The sequence below is a fragment of the Vulpes vulpes genome, chromosome 5 (genome assembly GCF_048418805.1).
Source record: "Vulpes vulpes isolate BD-2025 chromosome 5, VulVul3, whole genome shotgun sequence".
Classification (NCBI taxonomy): Eukaryota; Metazoa; Chordata; class Mammalia; order Carnivora; family Canidae; genus Vulpes; species Vulpes vulpes.
Genome location: NC_132784.1, coordinates 97,255,476 through 97,268,497, shown reverse-complemented (window position 1 = coordinate 97,268,497; position 13,022 = coordinate 97,255,476). Strand labels below are relative to the sequence as shown.

The following is a 13,022-nucleotide window of genomic DNA, read 5'->3' as shown; positions in this document are numbered from 1 at the left end:
ATACTAACTGAAAGAAATGTACATTTAGGAACAATGAGACATAACAAATTAAAATGGTAAAACTGAGAAAGCTCACAGCCAAATCCTTTTACTTCCTTTATTACTTCCTAATTATTTCTTTTTAAGATTTTATTTATTTATTCATGAGAGACACCGAGAGAGAGAGGCAGAGACACAGGTAGAGGGAGAAGCAGGCGCTATGCAGGGAGCCTGACGTGGGATTTGATCCCCGATCCCCAGGGTCACGCCCCCAGGCTGAAGGGGGCACTAAACTGCTGAGCCACTCAGGCTGCCCACTTCCTAATTATTTATAATGGGAGTATATTAGTTTTATAATTTAAAGACTTTTCAAGAGTTACTTTTCAGGGCCACCTGGGTGGCTCAGTGGTTGAGCATCTGTCATTTGACTCAGGTCGTGATCCAGAGGTCCTGGATTTGAGTTCAGTATCAGGCTTCCTGTGGGGATCCTGCTTCTCCTTCCGCCTGTCTCTCTCTGTCTCTGTCTCTGTCTCTGTCTCTGTCTCTCACGAATAAATAAAATCTTAAAAAAAAAAGTTGTTGGTTTTTTTTTTCACTGAAATACCACCCCAGACTTTTCAGTCTCTCTCAAATCTCTATCTCCTCTATATCCACTCTTTTCACTCAATTGCTGTTTCTCTAGCTCTGACCTTGGCTCTCTTCCTTTTTTTTACTATATACTTTTTTTTCAAGTGGTAATAAATAATTACCACTTAACAGTGACTTTCCTATCAGATGTTTAGTTCTGACCCTTTTCCTAAATTCCAATTCTATATTGCCTTTAACTTTATTTTCAACTACCTCAGAGTCCCCCAAACATACCCTTTTCTTAGGACAGTGTTTCTCAATCAGGTGATGCTTTTTGCCCCTTGCACCCTCCCCCACCCCATCTGGAAAAAAATTTACAATATCTGGAGACATTTTTACTGTCACTATTGTCACTAGTGGGATGGCCTTGGCATCTAATGGATAGAGGCCAGAGTTGCTAAACATCCTACACTGCACAGAACAGCCACCTACAGCAAAGAATTATCTGGCCCAAAATGTCAACACTGCCAAAGCTGAGAAACCCTGTCCTAGTAGTATGTATAATAGTAACAGTGCACTGGTCAAAATGTTAGCTATAAAAATGCTAGGGTTTGAATCCCGACTTCTCCATTTACTAGCTATATGACCAGTTATAATACAAAAAACAGCCATATTAAAAAAAAAAACAAAAAACAGCCATATTTACCAGTGCCTTCTATGTGTAAAGTTCTTTAAATGCATTTTCCCTAATCACTGCAAGGCAAGTATTATACAGAAGAAGTTTAGCGATGTCAAGTGGCTTGTCTAAATTCATTACAGCTAGTATATGCCAAAAAAACAAATTAAGGCTGACGTCTGGTTCCAAAGTCTGGACACTTTTTAATATTTGAGATTATTTTCAAGTAAAAGCTAGAGAAGCCTTTGGCCTACCTAAAAAAAAAAAAAAAGTTGAGTCAACCAACCACATAACTTTGGGCATTCATATCACTCCAGGACTCCATTTGCTCTATTCAGCAAATATCTATTAAGTACCGATTCTTATATTAAAGATACATGTACAAGGGAGAGTTACTAGGTTGTTTGTGGTAGAAAACATGTTGCTAGAAAAAGAAAAAAAAAAGAAAACATGTTGCTAGGCATTCACATGTAGCAAGTTGGAGGAAAAAGCCTTAAGGATTCAAACATAGATTGAAGTGTGAATCTATATTTATGAGTGTTGATAAGGGCACAAAATGACACTAACGCATCTGTTAACACTGGTTATTGCTATTGGAAATCAACTATAAAAAGGCCAAACTTAAAACATTGTACATATTATGCTAAAACAACAAAAATCTACTGAACAAAAGTGTCCCAAAATCTTTTGCAGAGGTAGAATTTCAAGTGGTGACACCTGTTTAAACAACCTCATGCTAAACACACATCTCTTCGTGTAAGGAAAACATAGTATTCAACTCTTACTATCTCTCTCCTTATATAAATTCTGTATCTAATAACCCTCTTATATAAACTCAATTTCAAATAATGCATGGAATAGGAAAGAGAAGCAGTACACAAGAGACCTAAGTTCCAATCCCAGCACCGCCTTAAAATGCTTAACCATGAGCAAGAACATAATGTCTGAGCCTCACTTTCCTTATGTATACAACAAGGGTACTCCCTGCTTTACCCAATCCACACAATCCTTGTGAGGTATACATTATAAAGAATCCCTTAATGCAGACTCCTTAACATATATTAACCAAAAAGATGGGGGTAGGCTGGGGGAAGGCTTTAAAAAGTTAACAAAATGCTGCTATTTTACAAATACCTTTTATGGTACTAGGTCCTGGCAAAGACAGAAAATAATAAACTATTGTCATAATACTTAAGAACATCACCCAGGGGGCTCCTGGCTAGCTCAGTCAGTAGAACACGTGACTCCTGATCTAGGGTCCTGAGTTCCAGCCCCACATTGGGGACAGAGTTTAAAAACAAAACAAAACTTCACAATTAGTAGGAAACAAGTATATATAATTCAAAGACAATGCACTGTGCATAATTTGCATACGAAAGGTACACTGGAGAGCCTTCTGGAAGTTAATAAGTAGGAGAGACCATTGCTATCTTTGCTCATCAGAAACTTTCATGGATAACTGGACTGCATCTTAAATAGGATGAGCACAGAATCTGTCATCCAAACCAGAACACTGCTCCAAAGTGAAAGGAATATATTTTAAAGGTTTGAAATACTTAAGTATTGACAAACATAGTTGTATTATGATACTGGTGGCTCCATAATAGTTCTATTCCAGAACTAATTTCAAAATTAACTTTCTTAAAAATATACTTGGAACATTTCTCCCCAAGAAAAATACCCGGGGGGATGCCTGGGTGGCTCCATGGTTGAGCAACTACCTTTGGCTCAGGGTATGACCCCAGTCTGAGGATGGAGTCCCCCTGTGAGGAGCCTGCCTCTCCCTCTGCCTGGGTCTCTGCCTCTTTCTGTGTGTCTCTCATGAATAAACAAATAAAATAAAAGAAAGAAAGAAAGAAAAATACCCAGGGAAGGACCCTCCCTGTTGCCAGTGCCTAAAATGTAATGCTATCTTCCAACAGTTTTGACAATCTGTCATTCCCCTAACCACACCAAATCTACCAGAACCAAAGGCATGGCCCCAGCCTTTGTACCTCCTACAAAAAATAGTCCCAGGTATCTTCCCTAACCATGTCATTCCATGTTATTTATTTAGTGATGTGACCAAATAGGAAAAAAATGAATTGTGGGCACTCAGTAAGCCCTCCAAAAACAAGGACTAGATGCAACTATTTGGGAACCTCAAGTTGGAAAGCTGTTAATTTGTATCTCTAATGAGAGGGTTCCATTTTGGGGACCCCAACAATTATAAGCAGTACTCCTTTCTAGGGGTAGGTACCAGGTGCACCGTCGTAAGTATACTTGTATTTCTTGTGTGAAAGCCAGGCATTAACTTGCCTCTCTCCTCAAAACAAAGTAACACGTACCTCAAGAGAAGTCATAATAAACTTTCATGTCAAGGAAAAACTATGTTGGCCCCCAAAGTCATTCAGATTTGTCTCAACCCCGGGCCAGAGTTGTGGATAATGGAATTCTGCAAGACTTTTTCCTTGCAAGCCCAGGAGGAGTCCATGCAATCACTAACACACCCAGCCATGCCTGAGCTAATGCCTTAAGCCAAGATGAAATGTCAATACGTAAAAATATAAGGAGAAAGCCACTGCTTTCTGTTGTAAACACTGTAAGAGATAAACAGATCTGGTGCCAGTCCTGTGAGTAATGTCAGATTAATCAGAGTAGCTGAAGGAAAGGTATATTTGGTGTAGAAAACAAATGGATAACGTTGGGAGACAATTTTCACTGAGTTTCTCCTGTTTTTGCTTGTCCTCTGAGAGTTCTGGACTATCTTTTCAAGGATGTTATTTTAATAAACAGACTTGATAGAGATAGTATCTTTTACTGGTGCAGAGGCAAGATATATTTGCTGTCCATTGGATCTTCCTAAAGCTAAAGACTGAACAGCGACCTCTTTAATAAAACTGGGAGTTCCCTAAGCTCAGGTTCCTTAGCTATGACATAGATTCATGCAGCAACATCCACCTGGATCCACTGCCACTCCTGTCGACTTGTAGGAAGACAAGGGAACCAATGCAAACGTGAATCTCCTGCTGCTTACTGTGCCAAGAGTAATACAATTCTTTATCTCTTTACACTTGATCCTAGCCAAAAGGCCAAGAAGTGATCTTTATCTCTTTATCAATATGTCAAATAATACAATCCTTTATGAGATAGTGCAGGCTAACTTGTTAGCTGGTAAACAGGGTAAAATATAATAGTACATATTTCTTAAGAGATGTTGGATTGTATCAAATGCTTTTTGTATCTACTGAGGTAATCGTAGTTTTTCTTTAAGTTTGTTAATATGGTAAACCACATTGAATCTCACATGTTAAAACACTGAATTCATAACTGAGTGGGATTTATATTAATCTATATTAATTATTATAATGTATAAAACCTACAGATTATTATAACCTATACTAATTGATCTACATTAATTGTCCATTTGCTAAAATTTTGTTTAGAATTTTTGCATTTATGTTGATGATGGAGTTAGGTCTGTAGTTTCCTTTTCTTGTAATGCCTTTGTCTGGATTGGGTGTTAGGATAATGATGGCTCTCAGAATGAGATGGGAAATACTTCTTCCTCTCCATTTTTTTTTAAGGAAAAGTTTTGTGTAGAATTGGTATTAGTTAATCCTTAAGTATTTGAAATAACTTACTAGTGAAGCAATTTTGGCTAGAGTTTTCATTGTGGGAAGATTTTAAATTATAATTTCAATTCAATAAATACAAGGCTATAGAGGTTATCTATTTCTTCTAGTATGAGCTTTGGTAATTTTTATCTTTAAAGATATTCATACATTTCACCCAAGTTGTCAAATTTATTAGCATAATGTTTAGAATATTCCCTTATTATCTTTTTAATCTATAAAATCTATAGTGGTATCCCCTCTTTTACTTCTAAAATTGGTCATTTGTGTCTCCTCTAGTTTTTTTTTTTTAAGATTTTATTTTCAAGCCTACAAACCAGGGATCGAGTCACTTGCTCTACTAACTGGGCCAGCCAGGCACCCTCTCCTCCCCTCTCCTCTCCTCTTTCTAATTACTCTGACTAGAAGTTTATCCATTTCATTGATTTTTGAGAAATCAGCTTTTAGTCTCATTGATTTTTTCCACCACCTTTATCTTATTTTGTTTCACTAATTTCAACTCTGATCTTTATTATTTCCTTTCATCTGCTTACTTCAAGTTTCATTTGCTATTCTTTTTCTGGTTTCTTGAAACGAAAGTTGGGGGTCATTGATTTGTTGTACGAAAAGTAAATGCAGTCCCTGTTATTCCATCTTGGCTGGAAACATAAGTTTACAGCTTCTGTTTTTAATCAGTAGACTATCACAGTTTATTTCAGTGCATTTATGAATTATGTGTGTACCACACCAATTAAAAGTAGAAGTTCCGCTCCATCAGTTTCCTAATAAAAACTTTGTTTTGGGGGGTGCCTGGGTGGCTTAGCCAGTTAAGTGGCCAACTCTCAGTTTCATCTCAGGTTGTGATATCGTAGTCATGAGATTGATCCCCAAGTCAAGCTCTGTGCTCAGCAGGGACTCTGAGGATTCTCTCCTCCTCTGCCCCTCCTCACACTCAGGTGTGCACATGTGAGTGCTCTCTCGTTCTCTCTCAAATAAATAAATCTTTAAAAAAAAAAAAAGAACTTTGTTTTACCATGGATTATACTCCACTAAAATATGTATTTATATATTCATCGACTCCACAAGTAATTTCCTCTCCAGTGAAGAAACTTTTAAAATAAACTTACAATAGCATTCATGACACAATAAGATTGTGCACTTTTTAAAAAATGAACTTCAAAAAGCTTTTTAAATCCATGAATTGTGTAAGAAAAAAATGGAAATGATTGGAATAAACTTATGTTCTCTTTGAAGTATCTGATGATGATATACAACTTGTATCATTTAACTTTTTGCAACATTTTTCTAATAAAGCCAACCTATTAATAGCAATTGCCTCACTTTCCATATGTGTCAGTGCAAAAAAATGCATTTACATATCACCCTCTTTAGTACAACTTTTAATCATTTTGAATTATAAGTTTTCTATGTATACAGGACTGAAAAACAAACTTGCCTAGTACACTGTTTCTTAAAGTTAACATTAATGTGAAAAGAGTTAAGGTGTTAAAGGTTAAATTTCATGGCTAAACCTGCAGACATCTCAAACTAAAAATCCTAAAAGGAACTCATTTTCTTGTCTATCAAGCTTGTTCATCAAGCTTCACCAGTCACTCAAGCTAGAAACCCTGGAGCATTTTCACATTTCCCCCTACATCCGGTCAGTGGGCTGTCCTCCTGGTTTAAATAAAGCAAAATTATTACAACTACTTCCTCCTCTTTAACCCACTACTTTAAGTCAAGTTCATCATCTGACTCCAATCATTTTTAAGAGACTTCTAGCTTCTCTCCCTTCATTTCACTCCAGCCCGCATACCACACATGGTATAAACCTTTTCTAATTATAAAAATGTCATTTCGGCATTCAATTATCTTTGACAGCTAAGTCCCCAGTGACGACAGGGCAATCCAAACTATACAACTCAGCATACAATCTTGCCTCAGTTTACTTTTCAGCTTCAGATTCAAATATTTCCTCGTCTGTTACATTATGTGTTTTGTTTTTTTTGTTTTTTGTTTTTTTTTGTCACTTTGCTGTTTCCTACTGCATATACTTTACGTTACTGTGTACGTTTTTCGCTCTGCCTGTGCTCTTCCGTGACCTGTGTCCCCTTAACGTTTCTGCACATCCTCTTGCACAGCAATTAATGCACCGTATTCCTTCGTCGGATCTTTAGAAGAGCAGTCATGGTTTATTCACCCTGAAAATTCCCCAGCCCTACCAGGGTGCCCGAAGATACAGTAGGCAAACAATATTATACTCGATAAATCACATCCCTAGCATGCAGCTATGCGCAATTGACAGTATCTCTACCAACGTTTAGTTTTTAATCCCCAGTAAAAGTTTTAACATAATAGCTAGAATTAATAATACTTGGGAGAAATGCAGCCGTGAAATAAACCTACTGCCCAAAAGAAAGGATGAGAACAAGAAGGACAATAAAGTGTCTAAAAAGGCCAAATATGCTGACTATTTAGGATGTGAGACAGGGAACACGGCCAGAAAAAAGAAAACTGAGGAAAGCATGTGGCCTCTGGTCTAGAGCACTAGCTCAAGAAACCACACTTTGCCGGAAGTCAAAAAAAAAAAAAAAAAAGAGAGAGAGAGAGAGAGCGCGGGGGGAAGAAGTAGCTAAGTGGCTCGTCAGTGCCGGGCGGTCGCCGTGCGCGACCGCCGCGGAGCCCTTCACACACACGCGGTGCTGTGGGCGCGTCACCGGCCTCGCCCGCCGCCGCCGCCGCCGCCGCCGCCGCCGAGGAGGAGGAGGAGGAGGCACACCCTCGCTCTTCCCGCAGGGCTGACGGCCTGAGAGCCGGCGTCCAGGCTCACCTGACGGGCGCGGGGAACGCTCCCAGGCGAGCGACCCTGCAGAGGGGAAGGTCTGCGCGCGCGGGGGCGGGGGCGCGCTCAGGTCAATGAACAAGTGACTGAGCGCCGAGGCCAGCGGACGCCACAGCGCGCAGGACACCTACGACCCCCGCCCCCGTCCTGTGGCTCCGATCCCTGCGGAAACGCCAGTGCCCGGGGCGGAGGAGCGGCCGAGAGCCCTGCGCGATCCGGGCTGCCGGACTCGCCTCCCGTCAGACGCGACGCGGCGCGGCGGTGGCCGCCGAGAACCACTCCGTGTCCGGCCTGGGCCTCCTCCCGTGACCCCCGGCCCGGGACGGCCCCCCTGGCTCTCACCGAATCCTTTAATGAGCTCGGTGAAGACCCCGGGGTCGCTCTCCATGAGGCACCACTCCCCGGCATTGCCCGTCATGGCCCCGGCCACACACCGCCCGCTCCGCCTCAGGCCGCGGCCGCCCCCCGCACCAGCTGCCGCCGCCACTGATCTCGGCAAACCTGCCGCCGAGCTCGTCAACCCCACGTCACCCCGCCTACTTCCCGACAGCCTCCGGGCGCCGTCACCTGCAGCGCGACGGAGCGCAGGAGGACGCTCTAGCCACCCAGGGACGGCGGAACTCGGCCTGGGCCGTGCGGGACCCGTAGCGGAGTCGGAAGGGGCGGGGCCTACGAAGAAAGGGCGGGGATTCGGGCGCCGGAGGAGGCCACATCCGGGATCCTGGCCAGTCGGGGGCGGGGGCGGGGCCCCGGGGGAGGGGCGGGGCTCGTTCCCGGGAGCCCAGCCTGGAGTCCCCGGCGGCGGCGGCGGCGGTGGCGGCGGGGCTGTGACCGGCCGGGGGCTGCTGCGGCATCTTCCCGTCGCCTCCCCGCACCGCGCGGGGCTTCACCCGGTGGCGCTGCGGTTCGGAGGGCCGCCAGGCACAGGTGAGGAAACTGCGGGAGGCCGGCCGGGGCCCCTTTGTGCGGTCTGAGCGGCCCCGGGTTCGCGCAGGATTTGGCGGATCCGCTCACCCCGCATCCCGGTGCCTGAGGCCGGGGCAGGCGCTTGGCCGAAGCACCCTCGATGGAGCCTCCGCGGCCGGGCCTCGCTGGAGAGCGGAACGAGCCCCGCTGCGGGCACAGCCTCGCGGGGCTGGGCTCGGGCGCCCCGAGGGCGGGCCCTTCCCAAACCCCGGGCCGCTCCCCCCCGGGCTTCCATGGCTTCCCGCAGGCCGGCGTCGGGAGGCCCTGCTCGGGCTTTTACTCCTCCTCTTCCTTCTCCTCCTCGCGCGGCTTCTGCGCCGAGAGGCGTCGCCCCGGATCTGGGGATTGGGGAGAGGGATCTTTGTGGGAAGACAGAAGGCGAATTTATCCTGGAGGGAACGACCCGGGGAGAAGGGCCTGCCCTGCAGTCCGCGGGGGTGATCGACAAGTGTAAGGGGATGCGATGCCGCAGCGACCGAGGTCGAGGAAACGTAGCGTATTACTCTAAAAACGTTGGTCGTGTTTCTAAGATTAAATGGGGAGTTCGGCAAAAAAAATGCCTATTTTCGCTAAACCGTGACGTCGCCCTCCTTCAGCAGGCTTTTGCAGCAGGCTAAGTGTTGAGATTGAAGTCTTCAGCAGCGCGTGTGTGTTTCGGCACCACCGCTCCTTGAAAGCTCTGCGTTCCAAGGGCCTTCGGAGTCCAGAAAAGATGACTGGATCCGCGCTTCGCGCGCGGGTGACCAGTGCCTCGGAGGGTAGCGAGCACTGTGTTGCGGATTATGGGAAGCCACACGTAAAAGTGACAAATAATTACCGAGGGAAACAACAGCACAGTTTTTGTATTAAAACCAGCATGGCTGTGGGGCGTCCGGCTGGCTCAGTCGGTAGAGCATGCAACTGCTGACCTCCGGATTGTGAGTTCGAGCCCCACATTGGGTTTAGAAACTACTTAAAGAAAAAAAAAGGGGGGGGGGGCATGGCTGTATTATGGAGTAGAAATGAAAGTTTGTATCAAGTGTTTGATTTCTTTTTTCTTTTAATTTGAAACTTTTTTGAGGTGTCGAATTAGACAGAGGAGACTCTGGGAGTTAGAGGAGGTGGGGAAGGACTTCTGTTCATTAGCTGTTCCTGAGCAGACTAAAATGGAAAAGTTTGTGAGGCATAGGAGTCTAGCTGTATTTCCTTAATAAACCATAGCTAAAATGACTGTCATTGGAGCCCAAAGCTGTTTGTGATCATTTGTGGTATATTTTGATCTGTAATATTGCCATGAACTTAAAGGGTCTTCTGTGCTGAATAAATACTCAGAACTAACATTCATTTCATATCCAACTTAACATGGTGCCTATTGAAAATTTAGCCCTTGACACAACCTTGAAATAACCAGAAAGGAGGGTTAAAATTTCTTCATTTATGCTAAATTCACATAAAAATCCAGATTTCTGGGTCCTCTGGGTGGATCAGTGGTTGAGCATCTGCCTGGGCTCAGGTCGTGATCCCTGGGTCCTGGGATCCAGTCCCACATCAGGCTCCCTGCAGGAAGCCTCCTTCTCCCTCTGCCTGTGTCTCTGCCTCTCTCTGTGTGTCTCTCATGATTTAAACAAATAAAATCTTTAAAACAAAGCCAGATTTCTGGGTCTTTGAGAAAAATGAGAAGGTTTGATAATACAAGGTCCATACTTGCATGGCTACCAGTTGGCTGAAAGTATATGCCTTAAGGATGGAATGCTGTCATGTTTGCCACAATTCCTCACCACTTTTTATTGCATCTCATTTGATTTGATCAACTCAGGTATACTACCAGTCTGAATGATACAGTATGAATTTGTGGCCCCAGTTTTTAGAGTATTGTGTCTTTTAGATTGTCTGGCACTCTCCTAGAGGTATGTCAGCTTTGTTTTTTGTTTTTTAGATTTAATTTACTCATGAGAGACACAGGGAGAAGGGCATATACACAGGCAGAGGGAGAAGCAGGCTTAACTGCAAGGAGCCTGGCGCGGGACTCCATCCCAGACCAGGGATCACGCCCTGAGCCAAAGGCAGATGCTTAACCGCTGAGCCACCCAGGTGTCCCTTATGTCAGCTTTGACTTCATTTAAAAAGGATTAAGCTGTAAAACTTGTTTGACCTCTTGGGATGAGAACATTTTCAAATAAGAAATGATCAAGAGACTTTGGAAAGATACTCAAATGTGTATGTTAAAGAGAAACAGGAACTCAAAACTAACATTAGTATACTATTAAAAGATAACTGAGTGTTTTTCTAATGAACACAAAACAGAAAGAAGTATTGTGTATTAATTACTAGTGTTCAAAAATAATTACTATTGTTCATTGATTTTGCATTTAATATTAACAGAGAAGTGGGCAATATATATAAAATGGCCACAACCAATTTCAAATTATGGCCGTATCTGTAAAAATACTATGATCTGTTTAATTCTTGCCCTAAATTTTGGGGCACCTGAGGGACTCAGTGGTTGAGGGTCTGCCTTTGGCTCAGGTCATGATTGTGGATTCCTGGGATGGAGTCCAAAAAAGGGCTCCCTGCAGGGGCCCTGCTTCTCCCTCTGCCTGTGTCTCTGCCTCTCTATCTGTGTGTCTCTCATGCATAAATAAATCTTAAAAAAAATATATTCCCTATATTTTAATTTATGGAAGTTTGAAACAACTTGAGTTATGTTAAAGTCTTTGGAGTGGTGTGCTTTAAGAATGCTGGATAGGACAGGACAACCCAAAGAAATAACTATCTTTGTATTGTTAATCTGGATTTACAACACTCCATTATTCAGGAGTGGATTAATTGACGACCAGGCTCTGACCTCACCCCAACTGCCTTCTTAAAATCACTGACAATGGAGCTTAATGCCTTGAGGAGGGAGATGATGGGAGTTGGGGAAAGAGGAAATTAAGGTCCTGTTTATGTCTGTGTGTATCTCAAATTGCTTTCTAAAGACAAATATAAAAAATACAGAGTTAAATATCATTTGAATATTTATTTAAATAACTTCCCAGATGTTTTAGTAAGTCAACCTTTAGTTTTCATTTTTTTAGTCACAGATTTTTGAGATAGAATTTGTGTGACTTGAAATTCACTATTTTAAAGTATGCCATAACAGTGAATTTTAGTATATTCAGAGACTTGTGTTGATGTAGCAGACTGGGTCCATGAACCCAAATGGAGTTCTACAGGACCAGCCAAGAGGGTCCATGGCTTTACAGAGGATAGAAATCAAACAAAAAACTCAAATCTCAGTTTTTGCTTGGGATGTGGGGTTTGTGATGTGATGTAATGAGGATTGTGATCTGGTGTACAGGTCTTCTCAAGCATCCAGAAATTGGTCAAAACAGGGATGAGTGCTCAGGTGTCCTCCTAAGTCACTTATGCTCTGAAGCCAGGAGGCTTGGCATCAGAGTGTCTGAAGTCAATGGTCTGCAAAATGTACATGACAACCTTGCCCTGTCACTTCTATGGATTGTACTGGAAAACTCCAAAGAAATCATTAACTTCTAGACCCTTACAAGAAGGGCATACATTATTTGTACTAAGTATAAGGCAACACAAGTGTAAGGGGGGTGCAGGTCCTAGCAGGAGTAGATGCAGGAAAAAGAGCAAAAAAAAAAACAGTTCTTCTTGGAGTCCCTTCAGTTTCCCTATCTCAGTGTAACCATCACCACCATCTAATTTCAGAACATTTTTCACCACCCCAAAAAGAAACCCTTACTGTTGTGCCCAAGATTGCGAATCCGAGAAACCACCAAGGAGCCGGCACCAATGCAAATACAGGAGGGTTTATTTACAAGCTCGAGCTTGGGTCCAAGTATACCCGACACAGCGGAGCAGGGACTTGGACCCCGAGGTGGGTTTCAGTTTAGTATTTATAGGCTGGTCTAGGGGATCTTCAGAAGGGGTGGAGGAATTTCTCAAGTTCTGTTTACATTTTCATGTGGGGCTTTCAAGGCTGTTGAGCTCTGTTCTTATTCTAATAGGGGCTTCCTGCCCTTGGCTTGGGCTCCTGTTCTCATTCTAATAGGGGCTTCCTGCCCTTGGCTTTGGGCTCTGTTCTTATTCTAATAGGGGCTTCCTAGGACATTTAGCTGCAAGCTGTTTTCTTCCTGTAACTGAAGTAAGGTAAAGTTCAGCTCTTATTCACAGGGGCCTGGGATGGCTGCATTTGTGATAATGCTGAACTCAAAGTGGAATGGCCTTAATTTTCTCGGCCTCCACACTTACCACTTTGGAGAACGGTCTGGCAGTTCTTCAAAAGGTTAGAGTTCCATATGATCATCATTTTGCATTGCCACCAGCAGTGTATGAGGCTTCTGATTTCTCCAGATCCTCACCAACACTTACATTGTCATTTTGATTGTTGCCATCCTAATGAGTGTGAAGTGGC

The 13,022-nt window shown here is 43.4% G+C and overlaps 2 protein-coding genes across 10 annotated transcripts in view; one reads left to right on the top strand and one right to left on the bottom strand.

Annotated features, from left to right (window-relative positions):
- Nucleotides 1-8,274, bottom strand: part of UCHL5 (ubiquitin C-terminal hydrolase L5) — a 40,811-nt gene extending 32,537 nt beyond the window's left edge. For 2 of the 8 annotated variants that reach the window (XM_072759488.1, XM_025991337.2), the window contains exon 1: nucleotides 8,000-8,202. Coding sequence is in view for 2 of the 8 variants with exons in the window: in XM_025991334.2 (XP_025847119.1) it covers nucleotides 8,000-8,075 (76 nt within the window). In the remaining 6 variants the exon portion in view is untranslated. Of the gene's footprint in view, nucleotides 1-7,999 lie in introns of all 8 variants that reach the window. The other 6 variants (XM_025991334.2, XM_025991333.2, XM_025991335.2 and 3 more) reach the window with 6 other exon arrangements.
- Nucleotides 8,275-8,415: 141 nt separating this feature from the next.
- The window catches only part of RO60 (Ro60, Y RNA binding protein), a 28,535-nt gene continuing 23,928 nt past the window's right edge, over nucleotides 8,416-13,022 (top strand). Inside the window, exons 1-2 of one of the 2 annotated variants that reach the window (XM_072759483.1) lie at nucleotides 8,416-8,584; nucleotides 12,317-12,485. In XM_072759483.1, the coding sequence (XP_072615584.1) occupies nucleotides 12,401-12,485 (85 nt within the window). In that variant the 5' untranslated portion in view covers nucleotides 8,416-8,584; nucleotides 12,317-12,400. The remainder of the gene's footprint in view (nucleotides 8,585-12,316; nucleotides 12,486-13,022) is intronic. The other variant, XM_025991338.2, reaches the window with a different exon arrangement.